Source organism: Myxine glutinosa, chromosome 11 (genome assembly GCF_964187855.1).
Source record: "Myxine glutinosa chromosome 11, kmMyxGlut1.1, whole genome shotgun sequence".
Lineage (NCBI taxonomy): Eukaryota > Metazoa > Chordata > Myxini > Myxiniformes > Myxinidae > Myxine > Myxine glutinosa.
This window is the reverse complement of record NC_136271.1, coordinates 67934949-67956208: the sequence shown is the minus strand read 5'-3', so window position 1 is coordinate 67956208 and position 21260 is coordinate 67934949. Positions and strand designations below refer to the sequence as shown.

At 44.3% G+C, this 21260-nt stretch overlaps 1 protein-coding gene across 5 annotated transcripts in view; it reads right to left on the bottom strand.

Moving 5' to 3' along the window:
• Positions 1-3450, bottom strand: part of LOC137436743 (glucagon-like peptide 1 receptor) — a 131284-nt gene extending 127834 nt beyond the window's left edge. For 3 of the 5 annotated variants that reach the window (XM_068130794.2, XM_068130797.2, XM_068130796.2), the window contains exons 1-2: positions 3326-3444; positions 857-1047 (exon numbers count right to left, since the gene is read on the bottom strand). In XM_068130794.2, the coding sequence (XP_067986895.1) occupies positions 857-889 (33 nt within the window). In that variant the 5' untranslated portion in view covers positions 890-1047; positions 3326-3444. Of the gene's footprint in view, positions 1-856; positions 1048-3325 lie in introns of all 5 variants that reach the window. The other 2 variants (XM_068130795.2, XM_068130798.2) reach the window with 2 other exon arrangements.
• Positions 3451-21260: the final 17810 nt, after the last annotated feature.

Here is a 21260-nt window from a genome sequence, read left to right as displayed (position 1 = left end):
GGGTCTTCGCAAGTTTTTTTATATTTTTAAGTTGCAAAATTAATAGCCACACTGATATATATGTGGAAATATAAATTCAGACCTAAGATGCTACACAAATGAGGAAATCATAATCTCTGGGTGTCATTTAAAGAGGAAATGAGAAATCCTAATTTTCTTTTCAACCTGACTTGTAATTTTCCGAAAATGTTGCTCTCATACACATTTTGATTGTATTAATGTTAATTGTGCAGTAAGGCTCTTTTAAACACATAATTAATATGATTCACAAATGCCATGTTGCTCTTTATGCCAAGGAGGACATCATATATCATCGATGGTGTTCTGATAAGTTTTTAACATCATTAATGGAATATCTTCAAACATTCTGCGGCTTTTTTTTTTTCAATTAATTTATCAATAAATCAACTTATTTTAAAGCGCTTCTGGTTTTGAAGCAAAATCTAAAAGCGCGAAATGGAAAAACGATGTTAGAAAATGAAACAACCATTTAAATATAAAACAAATCATACGGTTAACCGGGATAAAGAGTTGCCCATAAATAAACCTGTATCAGATCACATATAACCAGTCAATTGGAACATGTTTGCATGATAAACAACTCAGGGGTGATACTTTTGACTTAACTTTGGACTTAATCAGAGAATTTAACATTCATGCTGAAAAATTAGGTACTTTTCTATTAGCAAGATACTTAGTAGGATTTGAATCTTTAACAGGTTACCTTACAGGTAATCTATACATCAGAAAGGTAAAACTAAGCTTGGTTCACATACCGAACATTACCGACATGCATCTAGGAAGCAGGCAGTTCATGTGCCAAACAAACACATGTTTAATTTTCATGCGCGCTCACCTGCGCACCTCCAGGTCCCACCTGGACCGCCATTGCTGCTGCGATGATTTCCCAACGATCACCTCCTGCTACCCTTTCAGCTAGAGAGCTTCGGGATGCACCTCAATCCACCTCTGTCCCAGCTTTGGCTCAGAGTGCCCCTTGTACTGCGCTTGGGCTCGCGTGCTGGCGTATAACACCCGTCCCTCCGCCTAGAGCAAAGGAGGTGCAACAGAGGGGAACAGGAAGGAGGATAGGGGATAATAAGAGCCTTTTAGTGTCTATTTCGTTGTTACATCTTGCAAACTTGGGCTCATGCATCCTCTCCATGTCTCCTGTGAGGCCCCCAATGAAGCAAGTGCTGGGTCTCTCCAAACAGATCAGTGCACCATTACCACAGCATGGACAATTAGAACTCAAAATATAACACACAATACATACAAGGTAATCAAGCTGACAGGATTGCTTAGAGGTGCACACATTCGCCTCCTCGCCTGGGTTTGAATCCTGACCCAGCTATAAACTGCCGTCCTGGTGATTCCCAGGCAGGGCGATTCATCAATGTGTCCACTCGAATGGACGTTAACCTGGGTATCCCATCAGCCAGCATTCGTTGCTGGACGTTAAAGATCCCACGGTGTCCTTCGCAAAGAGTAGGTGAGTTATCACCGGCACCATGACCAAATTACAAATTCCTGCACCAACTACTGTTGGCAAGGCAATGGCAAACCTCCCAAGAAACTGCTTCGGCAGCACGTACAGTAATAGAGTATGGTACATCAGAATCACTACAAGAATGAAGAACTCGCAATTCAAAGCACCAAACTAGCAATGAGCTATTGGAAAGGGGGTCACGGAAATTTGTTCCAAAAAGGGGGTGATTCGGAGATGTGCAATGGCAGTTTGGGGTGGTGGTGGGGAAAATAGGAAAACAAATAAATTGGAAAAAGGAAGAGGGGATGAGAAAATTAGGAGACGAGGAGTCAGGGTGAGAGAAAAGGATAAGAGTGTGGGGTATTAATCAAGGAAACACAATCATTGTTATTGAGGACAAATGGTTAGGGGGTTGAGTAAGGAGGTTAAATTCCACCATTTTACCTGCGTAGTATGTAGATGGGCACATTGAAGAAAAGTAACTCTAAGCTTATATGTACCACATTGGTAAAAGCCACCACACAAACACACACTCACAAGTCAGTGGTGCTCGTAAAGGAAATTAAGTTAATGGTTTCAAATGACTGTTTCTGTCATTACTGAATGCCCACTGGAGCCAAGCATCCAGTTTTAATGTCTAAGTGCATCAGCCCTCCATTAGTTCCATTCTCCCACTGATCTTTCATCATCCTCGACTCCACTGGGGTGAATTTTTGGACCCGTTTGTTGATCAGCCATAATTCATACAATTACGTTCTTTAAAGGTTTGTCTGGTGTCTCCATAACATTGTCAGATATCACTCCACAGGCACCACACCAACCGATAGGTAAAAAGGACGTACCTATGCTTCATGCATGATCCTCAATCTGGTGAAATCATCTTCTGGGTTTCGTTGGAATGGGTGCACATTTGCAGATGTGACCGACCCTATAAACACTGCCTTCTTTACTTTTTAAGAAAAAAAATTAAAGCATGGGTTCATTGGTGGTGATAATGAGGGTAACTGTGTCCTGTTGTTGTTGTTGTTGTTGTTGTTGTTATTGTTTCATATGCAACATTTTCTGGAAGCATGGCTGTGCCTGTGATGCAGTGCCCCATGCTACCAGTAACCATTAGTTCTCAAAGGTGCTCAAACACAAGACCATAAGATCTTACGCTAGCCACCCAAAGCAATAATCCAACACCAGGCTTACAGTGTCATGTGAAGAAACTTCATAGACTGAAACGAAAATTAATTCAAAATTATTTAAGAGATGCATTCCAGCTGGCAGGATTGCTTAGAGGTATGCACACCTGTCTTTCAGCTATCTGGCCTAGGTTTAAATCTCGACCCAGTGATAAACTGTCATCCGGGTATTTCACATGCAGGGCAATGATCCATCAATGTGAGTGTCCATCCCTCGGAGGTCTCGTCTGACAGCAAGATAAGAGGGTTGACATTAAAGATCATTAAAAAAAATTTTTTTGTGAAAAGCAGGTGAGATATCACCGACACACTGAGCAAACACATTGTATTAAAATCCGTGCCCGAATTGACTGCTGGGAAGGTAATGGCAATCCAGCAGGCCCAACACTTGCCAATAGACCACTTGAGCAACCCTGGTGTTACTTATAAACTAACTGTAAGGTGCATTTGATTGATTGAAAGGTTCATTACATCAGCTCAATTGCAGAGAAGAACTGTTGACGTCCTCGCAGGTGATATACGAGCGGCCATATTTAATGCCATGAGAATATATCATAGGGATACGTTATAAACAAAGTGATTGATCCCACATGTTGTTTATATGAAACTGTGCAGCGTGTAAATCACATCGAACGAATTCTTTTCATACCGTTGCTGTCTTCTTTCATAAACGCACCATCTACAGCCGAGAACCTGCGGATCGAAGCCTCCTGATGACCCCGGGAACGCAAACTCTAAAAGGAAAGAAAGTTGTTCAAACACGAGGTGAACGCGACGATGGGGTATATAGAAGGGAACGGTTAAACATTAACACAAATGCTGACTGGAGCCAAAAAAACACTAAATAGAAAATGTGATGAATGGAGCATTGTGTGCCTGCAGACAAAACCCCCTTACCCAAGCTTAGCTGAACTGGTCGATCAACGTCCGCTAGGCCCTTAACATAGATACGTTTGAGACAACATCAATCCGCTGCTCCTCGGTACCTCCTCCCTTTCTCACTCACCTGCTTTGAAACAAAATATCTATTTGCCCAACTTTTTGGCCTTTTCTTCAAAATATTGTACTTAGGGGGCCACCGATTACCCGCTCAAGTTTGGCAACATTTTGACCCTGGTCTAGGTGATCCCTCTTCCCTCTCCTTACTCCGACGTCCTTCTAAACTTCTTTCTCTTCTCTCCGTACTCCTCCGAGTTCCCTATCCTCCATTCTCTTAATTTAGCAACCAACCCCTCCCAACCAGCCCCTATACTAAGATACATCCGACCGATATTACGCTTATCACGCACATCAAACTCGTTTACTTTACTTGCATTTGCAAAAAAACCAGGAAATACATCGACAGCATAATAGCTTCCTGGACTGTTGCTAGGAGGGGAAAATCTATTTATTATGTGTGTATCGTAGGGATAAGGAGAGGGCACTAAATAAAATAAAAAGATAAAATAAATGAGAGGTGATGGGAGGTCATCGAAGGGACAGGTAAGTGAGGGAAAGAGCATTTATGGAGCAGACATGGCAGGGGTGAGGGGGGATGTGCATCAAGATTTCTGCTCCACACGTATGCTTCCTGTGTTTGAAAAGCTGCCGATTGGTTATTTTACATTTCCATTTCACTTTTCTTGATGCAATATCGTCAGTCACTTTATTGTTCATTCCAGTAATCGTTAAAATCAACGCAAACATCCGGATTAAATGAAATGGTTGCGAACCAACAACTACGAATGCCAATTGGTCCGTCGCGCGATAGCTTCCCTGTACCACGTGACGGTCCCAATCGGGGAACGTACCTATGTACCTTCCCTCCGGCAGTGTACCACTTTCTTTTGTTCCTGGATATAAATTTAGACAGCCGAGCAAAACTGATGGTACCCGCCGGGCGAATGCCAATTTTGTTACGGCCGATCACTACTCTGGGTGCGAGCAATGGCGGACCAATGGAAGAAAAGACATTCACGGACAGAGAGAAAGGAAACATTTAACGATTTGATTTATTTACAAATATTTACAGAGAAACTTATCGATAGGAAAGAAAAAGGGACGAGAGGCACAAACTTAGCTTATTCTACGCCTTACTACGTTCACTACAAATAGATGCAATCTTTGTGCATCTGCCTGGTTTATTATTCCTTTATGAGTGGAGGGCCTGACTTTCCCTTCCCCAACGCATAAAGACATACTAACCCGGAATAAGAGGAAGGGGCTAATATAATGGTCTGCTATTAAATAACTATTCTAAGGGACCTGTATGGTGGTTGCCATTACTTTTTAGTGGTTTCCCAAAACCGCAACAATATATACAAAGTTTATTTTTGTCTTATGGTCTCCTCCCTCTGTCTTGTCCTTCTTGAGTGAATGGGGTATGCCATTATCTGTATAAGTTGTCGTAGTTCTGGGGGCGCATTGTTTTATTTAGTACTAGAGGGGGTACGTGGCATTGCCCGGCTGGGTGTGCTTATCCTGGTGGGGAGGAGAGAGGAGAGGTCGGGATGTGTTGGATATTGAAAAGCTATGGAGTTATTGGCCTCATGGTGGTTACCTTTTGCCTGTAGGCCGGCAACATCATTGTCTGACCACACATCCCAATATACACTTTATAGCAGCCTCTGGTGGCCTCAAAACAGGTTGTGAGGCCAACCCAACGTGTGGTAGCTTAAAACCTTGCCCAAATTCTGAAGTAACTACACCCAAAAGTTGGGGACTCTCAGTGCTATATGGTTTGGCAGTGAAAGGGTGACATACAAACAAACACCTTTTTTTTTTTTTTGTATACTGAATCGAGGCTCGTGAAAGAGCTAACATTTATTTCACAAACAAATCAACCAGACAAACAAAATATATAAAAAGAGGGAGCGGAAGACAAGATGGGGAGAGAAGGGGAAGCACACAAACACAACATTTGAGAGCAGGGAGATGTGTGGGAGGGAGAGGGCTTGGGGGGAGGAGGCGGGGGAAGGGGGGGGGGGGGGGGTGGGAGAAGTATAAAACACAAGGACACCAAAGACTTCCAGGACAGAAGTTGGTATTTCAAAAAAGTGGATTTGGGGTGAAATTAGCGGGGGTAGAAAAGATCAAGGTTTTGGATGGGGGAAGATAAGAGATGGTGGTGAACAGCTGTTTTAAAGACCTGGAGGGTGGAGTGGGATTGAAGAGAGTGAGGGAGTTTGTTCCAGAGGTGGGAGAAAAGAGGAATGAAGTAGTGAAGGTGAGCAGAGAGTCTTGATTTTGGCAGTTTAACCATAAGAGGGTTGCAGGCAGATCTTGTGCGACCTGTAGGAATATTTGGGGGACAGAGCCCAGAGAGAGCTGATGGAGCAAGGCCGGAGAGGAGTCGGTAGAAGACGGAAAGACCACCAACCTGCCTGCGGTGAGTGAGTGAAAGGCCCTTGGAGTTAGCTTCATCGCAGGAGATTCCAATGATTCTGAACGCTTTGGTTTCAACAGCGTGACGACGAGCTCGGTGTGAGGCAGGAGCACCAACCCAGAGGGGAGAGCAGTACTCCATTGAACTGCGGATGAAAGCCTTGTATGTGGTGAGGAGCTCAGGTGTGCCAAGGAAGGACTTCACACGACGGAGGATGCCCAGTCGGCGACTGGCTTTGGAGGCCAGCTTGGAAATGTGGTTTTCCCAGGAAAGATCATGGCAGATAGTGAGACCCAAAAGCTTGAGTGACAGAACTTCTTGGAGAGGATTATTCAGAAAGTGGATGGGAGGGTTGTCCAGTCGGTCTTTTCGGAGAGACATCGTAAGAGTGAGAGTGTGAGAGTGTGAGATTTTCATCTAAAAAGCCGTCAATTCTCAACCGATTGACTTGAAAATTGAACAGCATTTGCATATCGAGTCACTAAATTGGGAAACATACTATTTTAGGTCAAAGGTCAACTAAAGGTCAAACTTCCAAAATCATCACTTTTTATCTGAAAAAACCATCAATTTTCATCCGATTGACTTAGAACAGCATTTGCACATTGAGTCACTAAATAGGGAAACCAACTATTTTTGAGGGCAAAATGTCAAAGGTCAACTCAAGGTCAACCTTAAAAAAGCATCATTTTCATCTGAGAAATCGTCAATTTTCCTCCTGTTTTTTTTTTTTTTTTTTGTATACAAGATCGAGGCTCGTGAAAGAGCGAACATTAATCACACAGAAAGACAAACAGACACATAAAACAAATAACATCGGGAGCGGTAGACAAGATGGGGAGAGAGGGGGAAGGACACAAACAACATTTGAGAGCAGGGACCGAGAGACATGGAGACATCGAGAGAACTGTGGGAGGGAGAGGGCTTTGGGGAGGGAGGCATGGGAAGGGGGGGGGGGGGGTGGGAGAGGTATAAAACATATGGACACTGCCAGGACTTCCAGGAAAGAAGTTGGAATTTCAAACAAGGTGGATCTGGGGTGAATTAGTGGGGGTAGAAAAGATCAAGGTTTTGGATGGGGGAAGATAAGAGATGGTGGTGAACAGCTGTTTTAAAGACCTGGAGGGAGGAGTGGGATTGAAGTGAGTGTGGGAGTTTGTTCCAGAGGCGGGAGAAAAGAGGAATGAAAGAGTGAAGGTGAGCAGAGAGCCGAGATTTCGGCAGTTTAACCATCAGAGGGTTGCTGGCAGATCTTGCGCGACCTGTAGGAATATTTGGGGGACAGAGCACAGAGAGAGCTGGGGGAGCAAGGCCGGAGAGGAGTCGGTAGAAGACAGAAAGTCCACCTACCTGCCTGCGGTGAGTGAGTGAAAGGCCCTCAGAGATAGCTTCATCGCGGGAGATTCCAATGATTCTGAAAGCTTTGGTTTCAACAGCATGAAGCCGAGCTAGGTGTGAGGCAGGAGCACCAGCCCATAGGGGAGAACAGTATGCCATTGAGCTGCGGATGAAAGCCTTGTATGTGGTGAGGAGCTCAGGTGTGCCCGAGCTTTGATCAAGCTCGAGCTTTGATCAAGATTGTCAATTTTAATCTTGATGAAATGGACAATTTGCTGTATCAATGGAATTTTTTTCTTGGGGAGGGGGGGGGGGGCGTATTTTGCAAGTATCGTGCTCCGCATGACGTCTTCTTGTTTGTTTGTTTGTTTGTTTTTCTGTCTGTTTGTTTGTTTGTCTGTTTGTTTGTTTGTCCGCACAGAATAAATGTGATTTTCTATGCAACCGTTGGTCCGATTGACAGGAAATTTTCACAATAGGTGCAACTCCACCTGTAGAATTTTATTTTGATAATTATGACGTTATCGGTCACGTGGTTCGGCCTCCATCTTGGAAAACCCGAAAAACTTTGCACCTCTATATCTTCGAAAGCGCTGAATAGAAAAAATTGAGACATGGCTCATTGTAAATCAAATGCACTGCGCACGGCGTAAGTATTCTATGAATACCTTCTAGTTACCCCAAATAAGGTTTCCCAACCCAATCCTCTTACTTACCGGTTGCAGTGTTTTCTCCGCTTTTCTCTCTCTCCTTTCCTGTTTGGTCATTTCCCTTCTTATGGTGTCCATGGGTTGCCTTGCCATGGGTATCCATGAACATCAATCTTGTAACCGAACTAAGTCCAAATAAACCATTATATCCCTATTGGACAGCTTTATATATTTTACATTCTTGTATATTAATGACATGCAGGAAAAGGACATTCAGACATCAGTGTACTTTTCCATTAATTACAAGGACAATAGATGACAATGGACAAACGTGGTATATGGGATTTGAACCTGGTTTCCTCAAATTATGAACCCAGGGTTCAGATGGGAGACTTAGCAGGTCACCTGTTGATTAAAACACCCAGCCACGTCATTAATGACCTTCAGGTAAAGGGCAATCTGCCTGCCCACTTCAGGCCTCACCTGTTTCCGATAGTCCACGATTATTTATTTATTTTGGGTGCAAAACCTTTGCTTGGGAAACCCCCACCCCGACCCTCTGTCCCCCTTCCCCTCCCTGATGCCTCCATGTAATTTACTTCAGGTAAAGGGCAATCTGCCTGCCCACTTCAGGCCTCACCTGTATCCGATAGTTCACGATTATTTATTTATTTTGGGTGCAAAACCTTTGCTTGGGAAACCCCCACCCCGACCCTCTGTCCCCCTTCCCCTCCCTGATGCCTCCATGTAATTTACTTCAGGTAAAGGGCAATCTGCCTGCCCACTTCAGGCCTCACCTGTATCCGATAGTCCACGATTATTTATTTATTTTGGGTGCAAAACCTTTGCTTGGGAAACCCCCACCCCGACCCTCTGTCCCCCTTCCCCTCCCTGATGCCTCCATGTAATTTAATACCTAGGCCTATACCAGCATCGCGATGCCGCCATGAAAAATGCAATGGCACCCTCATCTCCACAACTAAAAATAACATATCAAAGAAGATAATCAAACAATACTGTGGTCCTCATCGGACACACATAGTATATTCCACGCACAACTTGTAGATCCATAGATAGATATGATGACGGACGTGGTACATTTACCTCAAACCTTTACATTTACATTTATAAATCATTGTGTGGAGCGGGACCTCACTATCTCTCCGATTTGCTCACTCTCTATGTACCTCGGCGACGGCTTCGTTCAAGCGACGACTCTATTAGGCTATGAGCCAGACCCTCAAATTTTCGACATTATGCTCAATCAGAGGGAGGATGGCTAACAGTTATTTTTGGCAAAGCCAGGGACCCTAGTGCTGAAAAAAATGTGATAGCAGTGTGAAACTCTTAGCCGTATCTGTGTTATCATCACATTTGTCAGACCACCCCAATAATGCTTTCGGTAATTTTTCCACCTAAGATTTAGGGGGTAGGGTTCGTTTTGGGGCTTTCAAATAATATCTCCTATATGTATCAGTTAGTGTTGTATACCAGGTGAAAGGTAATTGAATTATCTTTCACATGATGTATAGAAAGTGCCTGTGTGATATATAGTAACCTCTTTATGATCATTAAAACATAATTATTTCCGCCAACCCTCAAAAATTTATTACAAAATCCCCAATAAAAACAAAATTAGGCAAAAATTCAGTTTGGCGGATATTAAATGAATTTTTGAATTTGAGAAACACACAGTATGATTAAAGTCAAATTTGGGCCTTAAATCTCATACACCTTGATAAAGATGAGAAAATCCAATATACAGTAGTTGCTGTAACCATGACCTAAAATCCATAAATGTATATCTTTCCGCTCTTATGATATATTGATTTACATTTTACGATTTTTGACCGACAGCATGTATATAGTTTGTATACCATTATTGGTCTAAAAATAGTATATATAATATTGGGATGTCAGCCATATATAGGCCAAAAAGTACTGAAATTGGTGTCAGAAATGTCTAATTCTAAAAATATGAAGGCATTATGACCAAACTGTATGTGGTGTTCTTGAATATACCACAGACGTATGATGCATGTGATGATTAACCTACTCCATGTATATGTATGTATTTGTATCCTGATGTACCCTAACTTGGCGAGATAATTTACATCATATTCATGCAAACGTTTTTAGTCTTGTAGTGTTGTATGGTTCTCTTATATTACCAGCTATACATAAAGTAAACCAAAGGAAAACAATGTACTTTCTATTTAAGCAACATATATTTATAGACATCATACCATAAAGTACACGAGTTATCAATTCAGCGTACACCATATTTGTTACACATATGTACATGATCTTTCTCCATACAGTTCTACAATTCAGAAGTTATCCTCGTCATCGTCGTCGTCTTCTTCATCGTCTTCTGCCGAACTGTCATCACTCTCACCATACACTCTCTGGTTGTCACATGTGGTGAGTTTGCACATGTCTGTGCACTTCAAACCACTGGCCATGCAGACACACATGGGTAGTGTGCATCTTTTCGAACAGGTGCATGCCAGTAAATCCAGAACCGCCTGTGGTGCGGGCTGTCCTTGCATCCAGTCGACTGCCAGCTGCACGCGACCATCCTGGGTATCCCAGTGCCATCCTTTCCCGATTGGACTCGGTACTGCTGGATCCATCTTGAGACTCCTCTTCCAAATAGCGGCTTGATAGTTGGCTCGCTGTGCATGTTTGGTTAAGCAGTCTTTGCACGGAGGTAGCTGGTGACTGTCGATCTCTCCCCTCTTGGCACAGAACAGGTGATATCTCAAGTCATTCACCTTCACTGTCCCCGACTTCGGTGCGTACATGAGACAAGTGAAGTTCTCCAATTTATCCATCAGTTCCTCACTGACGTCCCAGTCCTCTCCCAGCTGTGTACATGCATCCTGCACATCTTTGTTGGTTCTGATGAGTTTTAGTGCAGTCAGTTTTCCTCGTCCAGCGAACGTGCTGACTGTGTCGCATCCGGTATAGGCATGCATTCCAATTAGGGCCTGACATACATTTGTGCCGACTGACTTTCCTATTTTCCCTATGTCTAGGATTTTAGCCCTTGCTTTGGTGCCACATTTCTGAAACAACTTGGCATGAATCTTGGTATGAAATGCCAAGCCAATGACAAGTACGTCGGTGTCATCTGAGCTAATAAGCACAGACTGGTATCCATGTGCGGCAGCATGGGCAGCATGCAAGAACAGACGACCATCTGCTTCCTCGTGTGTGCTTTCCAGGGCCACTACTTCTTGGCTAGCATCAGATGTGATCTGATAACACTTGTCATCGCATGTTACAAAGAGAACCTTTCCCTGTAGGCGTCTGATGTACTCTGGTTTCTTCCACTCTTCGACCAGGAACATGATAAGACTTGACTTGTTCCCAACATAGCTGAGAAACTTGCGCCATTGCCTTACAATTTGAGATGCCGTGATGTTTTTCAGCTCAAGTCCAAGTTCTTCCCCCCTGGTTAACCGTTCGCTGTTTTTGATGGAAGTCTCCTTGTAGGTGTCAAAGACGACATCGATCCTCTGGCTACTGCATCCATCCTTCAGGGCCATGGATAGGACAATCATGGCCACTTCGGCAAATGTAGTTTGATCACCTGCCACCTTCTGTATAAGGAGCATCCCGTCAATAATTGTTGCCGAATTGTCGGGTATCCTTTCAGCCGGGGTCACAGTCTTTTGCAAGGCCGTGGCTAGGGCAGCTTTGTTGGTTTTCCGTAGAAGGCCTTCGGGTGTCGCCAGGGCCCATGGCAAGGGACCTAGAGGATGAGATAGCACCTCTGCCATGTGAAGATCTCGGCCCTGTGCCATCACGATAATTATACCAAATAGAGCTCTGTCTGCTTGAAGAATTACTGTCCTGCCATTGCTTCTGCATTCCTTCTTCTTAGTGAGGTTGCTGAAAGTCTTCAGCTTGTTCAGTTGCAACGGGTCGTGGAATTTCTTGATTGGTGGGTTGCTCTCAAGTCGCTCAATCTTGAAGTTTGTGTAGCACTTGTGTCCGACTTCCCATGCTTTCTCCAGATCCTTGGCAATATTTGGAGGGGCTGCGCGTGCGGTGGAAATACTGATGAGAGAGCTGGCCATAGTGAATGGGTTCACCCAACTCTGGATCAGAGTTATCAGTGATGATACAGCGTCCTCATCTTTCTTGATCCGTGTTTGCTGCAGATCCGCGTGTTGTACGTGTGTGTTGCTCACATTCACCATTTCCCTCATCTGGCGGAGAAACGCACTCCTGTGTTCGGATGTGACATAGTAGCGCTTCACTGCTCCAGATTTCAAGTTGAACCTGGTAGTGCCAGGTTCAACTACACTACACTTCAGTGTAGTCAGATTCGTTTGTGGCGGCCGTGTTTCTGTCATGTGCATCTTTAGTGCTTGGTCTCGTGTAACTTCTGTAGCAAGAGAAATGGTATCGTGCTTCAGCTGCCACAATGTCTCTACTTGTGGCAGCCATGATTTTCGTGTCACATTTACGCACGGCGCTGTTTCGCAGTGTTTCATCTGCTCTCAGATCAACAGCCTTGCTCAACTTTTCACGGGATGACGTTCCCTTGCACCACTTGGTCTTTCCACAGAATATACAATCCGGTTCATAGATGCGTGATTCCGAAGATGCCCTTCTGGCTTGTCTCTTGCTCGCTGAACATGTTGCAGCAGCATCGTCGGTTAAATTGGATTCAGCTTTTCGTTTCAGTGCTTCCAAATCTCGCTTCATGGTGAACACGCTCCTGCACTGCCTGTGGTAGAATACTCGGGGAATCTCCTTCTCTGGCAGCGACTGAGCAAGGTCGAGAATGGGTGCATGGTTCCGTATTTTGGCCGCATCCAGCAATGTAGTCCACGAATCGAATGTTTGAGGGCTTATGAGCGGATCTTCTGGTTTGACATCTAACGATAGCTTATGAATGATACAAACGTCCTTGGGAACTTTCTGAGTGATCGCAATCTCCATTGCAAGTATTTGTTCAATTGTCTATCTGCGGTACACTCTGTTTCACCACCACCAATATCACCACCACCAATATCACCACCACCGTCTCACCTGGAAAGACACATAATATCGAATGAGACCACCACCACCACCACTACTACAAATTAGCATCAGTTGCTATAGTTGCTTAAAAATGTATTCTGCACCAACAAATCTACAAAGAGAAATACATTAGATGTCGTGCACCGCTGTCATGGTTGCAAATCACCTAAAATATAATGAAAATATTGACATTGATGACAACATTCTTATTAGCATGTCTACACATATTGCATTGAATTTCATAGCACATCATGATCATATGTGTGAGGATATTGACTCTAATTATACTGTATGTGTGTCTCAAATCGAAACATACCTTTTACATACCTTTTGATTTTTGCCTATTTTTGTTCCTAAAATTGGGGATTTTGTGATGAAGTTTTGAGAGTTGGTGGAAATAATTATGTTTTAATAATCATTATAAAGAGGTTACTATAGATCACACAGGCACTTTCTATACATCATTTGAAAGGTAATTCAATAACCTTTTACCTGATATACCACACTAGCTGATATATACACGTGATATTATTTGAGAGCCAAAAAACTAACCCCACCCCCTAAATCTTAAGCGGGAAAAATGACCCGAAAAGCGATAAATGGGTGATCTGACAAATGTGATGATAACACAGATACGGCTAAGAGTTTCACACTGCTATCACATTTTTTTCAGCACTAGGGACCTTGGCCTTGCCAAAAATAACTGTTAGCCATCCTCCCTCTGATTGAGCATGGTCGACCCCTCGGCTCATAGCCTATATGACCTCAGAGCCGCCGCGCACCAGCACCAAGTCGTTTGGCGAGAAATCCTTTTCCTTTGCTGCACCTCTGCTCGACATGTTGACTCTCTTCCTGCCTTTAAAACCTCCCTCAAAACCTATCTGTTTCACAAGTCTTTCAAAGTCTAAGTCCTGTTTTCCCTTTGGTTTGAGGTGGGACAGAGATCGAGAGTATGTCTGTGTCATAGACTCCTTTGGATTTACTTCATCTTTACTTTACTAAGATTTCATCACAAGCACTTAACTTACTAAGGTCACTAAGATCTTAACTAAGATTTACTAAGTATGCAATCTTTACTAAGATTTCATGCCAGAATTTCGTAAAGCCACCACTCCATGACAAACAGCATTGTCAAGTTGACGGACCATCTCCAGAGGAAGCGGCAATAACTTTTGTAGACGTGCAGCAGTTGTTTTCCACTAAAACAGAACGCAACAACCCTTATATACCCGATTGTGAAGCCAATCGTCAAATGTACCTGTCCTTACATTTTGTCACGCCACCTGTGATATTATCCTGTTATTGACTTTTTGCTGCGAAAGACAATCAGTGACATGGTTCTTTCAACAAAGGCATCACCGAAGGGTAAAAGAAACTCACCAGATTGATATACTGAGTTCAGAAAGTAAACCCAAGTCAAGAAAAAAAAAATTCCATATTAAATGCCAAGTCTGTATATGTATATATATAAGATCAAAACACACCTGGTCACAAGTGTGCCGCACTGACCGGGTCCTCAGTCGAGGTCCTCAGCGTCATCCCGTTTCGGCCCTTCAACCTCGATACGGTCAGCTAAGGTGGGCCAGCAGGGGCACATACACATCCACATGTAGCAACTACACCTGGATGCGTACATACCCCCACCCCCAGCCAGTGCGAACGCAGACTACAACAACAACAACAACAACACCTCCGCATCCAGAATCCACAGCACCAAACAAACACGGTGGAACACTCAAACACCCACCTTTATACCCTTCACCACTCACCAACCAAACACACCAGATAATTCATACACACACATACACACCCATACACACACATACACAAACACACACAACACCAACCAACCAACCACCTACTCTTACAACATACTCCACTCAACATACAAAAACACACACTCATGCAAAAATTAATTCATGCAAAAACACACACCCTCACCCACTCACTCATATACACAAAATAAGAAATAATAATTGTAACAAAAAAACAAACAAACACAACCAACCTACACCGTTCGACGTGCCTCCATAAACTTCCTCCATATCCAAAATGAGCCTTTCAAGGCAACCTGGGCCACCTTGTCACACATCCTCCTTTCTGTCCCACACACTCCCAGCCTAGCAAGAAATGCAGAAAAGGAATTGCCAATGTACCCTCTACACCCCACCTCAAATGGCTGACACGAAACTCGCCAACCCTTCTCCCGGCACTCTGCCTCCATCTCACTGTACTTTCCTCTCTTCCTCTCGTGCACCTCCTCCATGTTCTCTTCCCAAGGTACCGACAATTCCCCTAAGATGACCTGTCTTGTTGCACCTGACCAAATGACAATGTCAGGCCGCAACCTTGTCACACAGATCTCCTCTGGGAATACCAATTGTGGCTTTAGGTGTGCCACCACCTGCCAATCACAAGCATCTGACAGCCCTCTTGCTTTCCACCTCCTCCTCCTTTCACCTCTTACCACTTGGCCCTCTTTGACAAACCACACCTCTCCCCCATCAGTCTCCTTCTCCACTCTTCTTTCTCTCGACCTCAGCACCTCTTGTTGCACCATCTGCACCACCACCGCCAGCACCTGATCATGTGGCCACCTGTATTGTCCTGCTGCCAATGCTACTGAACATGCACTCAGTGCATGCTGCACCATTCCCAAACCTCCACACAAATAACATCTCTCCTCCTGCAACAACCCCCACAATCTCAAGTTTACTGGTGACGGAAGCACATCATACGTTGCCCGCAACAGGAAATTCAACAATATTGGCTCCATCCTCCAAATCTCTTGCCACTTCAATATCCTCACCTGCACACCTTCCCACTTAGTCCAAGCACCTTGCTGTGCCTGACCGACTGCTTTCACATATCTGCCCTCCTCTTCCTTTCTTCTCACCTCCCTCTCAACCATCCTCCTCCTCTCTTTCACACATGCCTTTCCCCATCGCTCATGCTCCATCCACCCCAAGCCATGCTTCCCATGCTGTACCATCCCCATGACATCCTCCTGTTGCAACTGCTCCTCCATCTCGTCCACCTCTGCTCTTGCATTCCACTTCCGACTTCCCTTCTTCTCTGGGAGAGCATTCCTTACCACTGCATCACTTGAATCCCGCAACATCATGAACTCCCGCACCCTCACCACCTTAAACCCCTCGGTTAATGATGTCAAGGGAAACTGGAGTTTTCCATCCTGACCATAAAAGGCAATGTTCGTCAAACAGCGTGGCACTCCCAACCACCTCCTCACAAACCCGCTCACCACAACCTCCATCCTCTCTACATGCCCAATCGCAATATCATACATCATCAATGGCCACAATACTCGTGGCATCAATCCAAACTTCAAACATCATACCTTCAACTTACCTGGCAAACCACATCCATCAATCCTCTTCAAACCTCTCAAAAGCTTGTTTCTGACCTCCTCCACTCTTCCCACATCATTCAACTCCACTGTATACCATCTTCCCAAACTCTTCACAGGGGCCTCCACCAATGATGGAACCACCTCCCCTCCCAGCCCAAACCTGTGCATGTTATCCATCACTCTTTGTGTCACTACCACACTCCTCGACTTTCTTGCTTTAAATCCCATTCTTGCCCACCACATCAACCTTTCCAGTCGTCCCAGTACCTCTACTGCTGCATCAGCGGACTGTTGGACAACTGTCAGGTCATCCATGAAAGCAAATATTGTTGGCAACCTCTGACCAGGGGCTAGCACCACTTCTTTCCCATGTCCACTCACCGCACGTATCAACAACATATATATATGTATATATATATATATATATATATATATATATATATATATATATATATATATATATATATATATATATATATATATATATATATATATATATATATATATATATATATATATATTGTGGATATGAGAATTGTTTTTTTATTGTGTAGTACATTGTAAAATATCACCCTCCTTCCTCCAGTTGTGTATAATGGTCAAAGTGCGTCCCGTAATTAGGTCATAAACAATCACGTTAGCCAATCATAGATTTCCTCCTTGTTGGTAGTTTATTTCCTTCTTCTATGTAGGTTAAGGCTGTGTCTTCCATTAATTGACACTCCATTGCACCGAATTCAAATAGATAGATCCCCTTTCATCCCCATTCCCAAAGCCTCTATTGCCAACTGCATTCGCCGCCATTGCCCATGTGCTCCAACTCGGGGAAGAAGGGCGTGCCCGCCCATCGTCATCAAGGGTGGAGTCAGAGAGCCCGTGCCCACCAATCAGGGCCGAGGCGAGCTCACCGATGGGTGTGTCCTGGAGGCCGGTGGCTTGATCGCCCGAGGCGTTATATAAGCGCGTGCGGAAGCCTTTGAGAGAAGAGTCCAGACGAGCTTGGTAAAGGCAGAGGAGTTCTAAGTTCTAAGAGTTGCGCCAGAGATGGCAGATGATCCCAGATGAGCCCTCGGAGAGAGAAGGGAGACGCGTCCTGAGGTGAGCCAGAGAAGCACCTTTGGCTCCACCAGCAGTTTGGCTCCACCAGCAGTTTTGGCTCCACCAGCAGTTGGCTCCACCAGCAGTTTTGGCTCCACCAGCAGTTTGGCTCCACCAGCAGCTTTGGCTCCACAAGCAGCGTTGACTCCACCAGGCAGCTTCGACCCGTTACCCCGTGGGAACCAGATTGCGGTGGCATTGGTGGCTGTCGAGGCCCAGCCCGACGTCCCGTGCGGGATCAAGCCCGAACCATCTGCCCCAGCTGAACCTTCCCATTCCTCCTTCCAATCATTCCTGCCTGCAAATTCCCCATTCATGTGAGTCCGTCTTTGTTTGTTCTGTCCTGGGTATTAATTAAGACTGCATAGGTAAGCTAAGTTTCACTGTGTCCTTCTGGTCCGTCCCTCTTTCTGCCATTATTTTATTATCCTTCCTTCTCCTTGGTTTCTTTTGGTTGTAAATAATAGTAAGAAATTATAGTCGTATTGCAAACCCTTCTTGTCTTCTTCTTCTTCACATCCGTCGTCTTTGTCTTTTCCCAATTGAATACCGGTGGCATGATTTGGCCAACGTTTCAGGATCGGGTTAGTCTTGTTAATGGTTCGGGCCGCGGCTGCCATCCGCTCGGCAAATTAACATCTTAACCGCGGTCGCGAACGAAGCGGCTCACCGGCCTTTCCGGAGGCCGCGGTGCAGCTTCAGGGACCACGTCGGTCAGTGACAAGCGAGGGGACTAATCCCCCCTCAAAGGGGAACCATAGGCCGACGTTGGGTTCCGTAACAATATATATATATATATATATATATATATATATATATATATATATATATATATATATATATATGCCACTTCAAGCACTCTCTGCCACGATCTCCAGCGATTGGGATATCCAAAAATATATATACAGTGCATTCAGAAAGTATTCAGACCCCTTCACTTTTTTCACATTTTGTTATGTTGCAGCCTTATGCTGAAATCGTTTATTCATTTTTTACCTCATCAATCTACACTCGATACCCCATAATGACAAAGAGAAAACAGGATTTTAGAAAGTTTTGTAAATTTATTAAAAATAAAAAACTGAAATATCACATTTACATAAGTATTCAGACCCTTTGCTATGACACTTGAAATTTAGCTCAGGTGCCTCCCATTTCTCTTGATCATCTTTGAGATGTTTCTACACCTTGATTGGAGTCCACCTGTGGTAAATTCAATTGATTGGACATGATTTGGAAAGGCACACACCTGTCTATATAAGGTCTCACAGCTGACAATTGTTACAGATTCGTCACTTCCGTTGTTGTGGTTTTCATCCACTGTAAACATTTTTGATTCCATGTATTATTATTATTATTGTTGTTTGAGGGAAATATAAATTATTATTTTCAAAAGGTAAAAAGGTTAATGTTTTAAATGAAACCGGAACCGGACGAAGAAGAAGAGGAAGAGGAGAGAAGAAGGCGGAGCGAGTGGAGTCGGACAAGAAGCATAGTTGCTTTGCGGTCTGGAGCGAAGATTGGCGAGCAAGGGTCACGAGTGAACTTTGGGTTTCCCAGGAAAGGGATTCCTGCGACAGAGTTGTTATCGCTGTGACAGATTCACCTGCGTGTCAGGTTTTGCGATTGATTCCGAAGAGAATCCTCGTCGTGCCGTTACGTCTCGAGTACGGGCCGTCGGCCATTTTGACCCATGTGCTTTGCGCGTCGCGCAAGGTTTTTCTTTGCTTCACTTCAGCCGTTTTCACCGCATTCAGACGTTTATCTGGTGTGTGGGCGTTCAACGCGGATTTTGAAGGTAAATCTGAGGTTCGCCGACTGTGAGCCGTGAAACGTCCATACCCGAGGGTGTGATTTCCCAGTCGCCTGGAGGGCGCCTTTGGATTTCCCAGTCGCCTTGAGGGCGCCTTTGTGCAGCTTTGGCCGCGTGACTGCGACTGTCATTCGAATGGGATTCTGATCTCGATTGGACATCGTTCTGACGATCGCTGGAGTGGATCGACTTTGGCTTGAAGCCGGGATCGACTTTGGCTTGAAACTGGAATCAACGTGGGCTTGAAGCCGGGAAAGAGACATTGGGAATGTTCTTGTTTCACTCACTTGGAGAACAGTGAGTTAGATATTACGAAACTGATGGTACCATCATAGGATATATATTGATTGTACTTTTGATTACTATTATTGTTGTACTGTTGTTCTTGTGTGATCTTAATACAATATTTGTTTGTTGGTAACAATTGGTGTGGCTTCACCATTGATCTTTGACATACAGAATAACACATTTTTCTGCCGTGACTCCGCTCGGGGCTCGGAGGTATACCGTGACCAGGGGGTCGGGGAGGAGCATGTAACACAATGCATATCAGAGCAAAAACCAAGCCATGAGGTCGAAGGAACCGTCTGCAGAGCTCAGAGACAGGATTGTGTCGAGGCACATATCTGGGGAAGCCTACAAAAAATTTCTGCTGCATTGAAGGTTCCCAAGAGCACAGTGGCCTCCATAATTCTTAAATGGAAGAAGTTTGGAACAACCAGGACTCTTCCTCGAGCTGGCCGCTCGGCCAAACTGAGCCATCGGGGGAGAAGGGCCTTGGTAAGAGAGGTGACCAAGAACCCGATGGTCACTCTGGCTGAGCTCCAGAGATCCTGTATGGAGATGGGAGAAACATCCAGAAGGACAACCATCACTGCAACACTCCACCGATCTGGGCTTTATGGCAGAGTGGCCAAACGGTAGCCAAACAGTTCAATCTCGGTTTCATCAGACCACAGAATCTTGTTTCTCACAGTCTGAGTCCTTTAGGTGCATTTTTTGCAAACTCCAAGCGGGCCTTCATGTGTCTTTCACTGAGGAGAGGCTTCCGTCTGGCCACACTGCCATAAAGCCCAGATCGGTGGAGTGTTGCAGTGATGGTTGTCAGTTTTAAAGCTTTGAGGTGAAGTATTTTTTGTGGAGAGTTGAGGCTCATGGAAGAGCTATATGAGGACGCAACGAAGCAAAACGAAAGCGGAGGGACAAAGAGAGACTTCGAAGATAAGGGATGTGACCGAGGAACAATGAGGACTAGGGTGAACACACGGGGTGGACAAGATGGATGCAGAAACAAGTAAAGTAAAGGTCCCAAGTAAAGGTCCCAGGAAGGAAAAGAGGAAAGTTTGATTAAAGTTAAATAAGCTTGTAACTGTGGGGGTTTCAAAAAAAATATATTCGAGCCAGCTACATTCCAAGAAAATATAATGGCTCTGGGTAGAGAGCATACCTCCGCCAGGCTGAACAGTTTACGTTTTGTATCCCATTCCCAATCATAGGCCGGATCTGGATTCGGACCTGAAACAAAATCGAATCAATTCTTCTTTGCGACACCCAATCCGTCCACAATGTTTTGAGATATCCTACTCACAAACAGACAAGCAAGAAAAATGTCGTACATAGCAGATACTTGAGATATCCAAATAAATAGTTGTTATTTGTTTTGTTAATTTGCAATTTAACAGCAATTTGTTAATTTGGAAAATTCGACCGATCAAGCGTTTTACATGAAGGATTGTTGTGCACAAGAAATTTGGGTGATGCATTTTTGAGTTGCCACCTAATAGGTGTTTTACATGTTTTAGATGGCATTGACCTTGACCTTTGACTAATTTTGACCAGATTTTATACACATATACCACACATGTGTACGTACAGGATGTGTAAGTTTCAATCTGATATGTTGAAAAATTC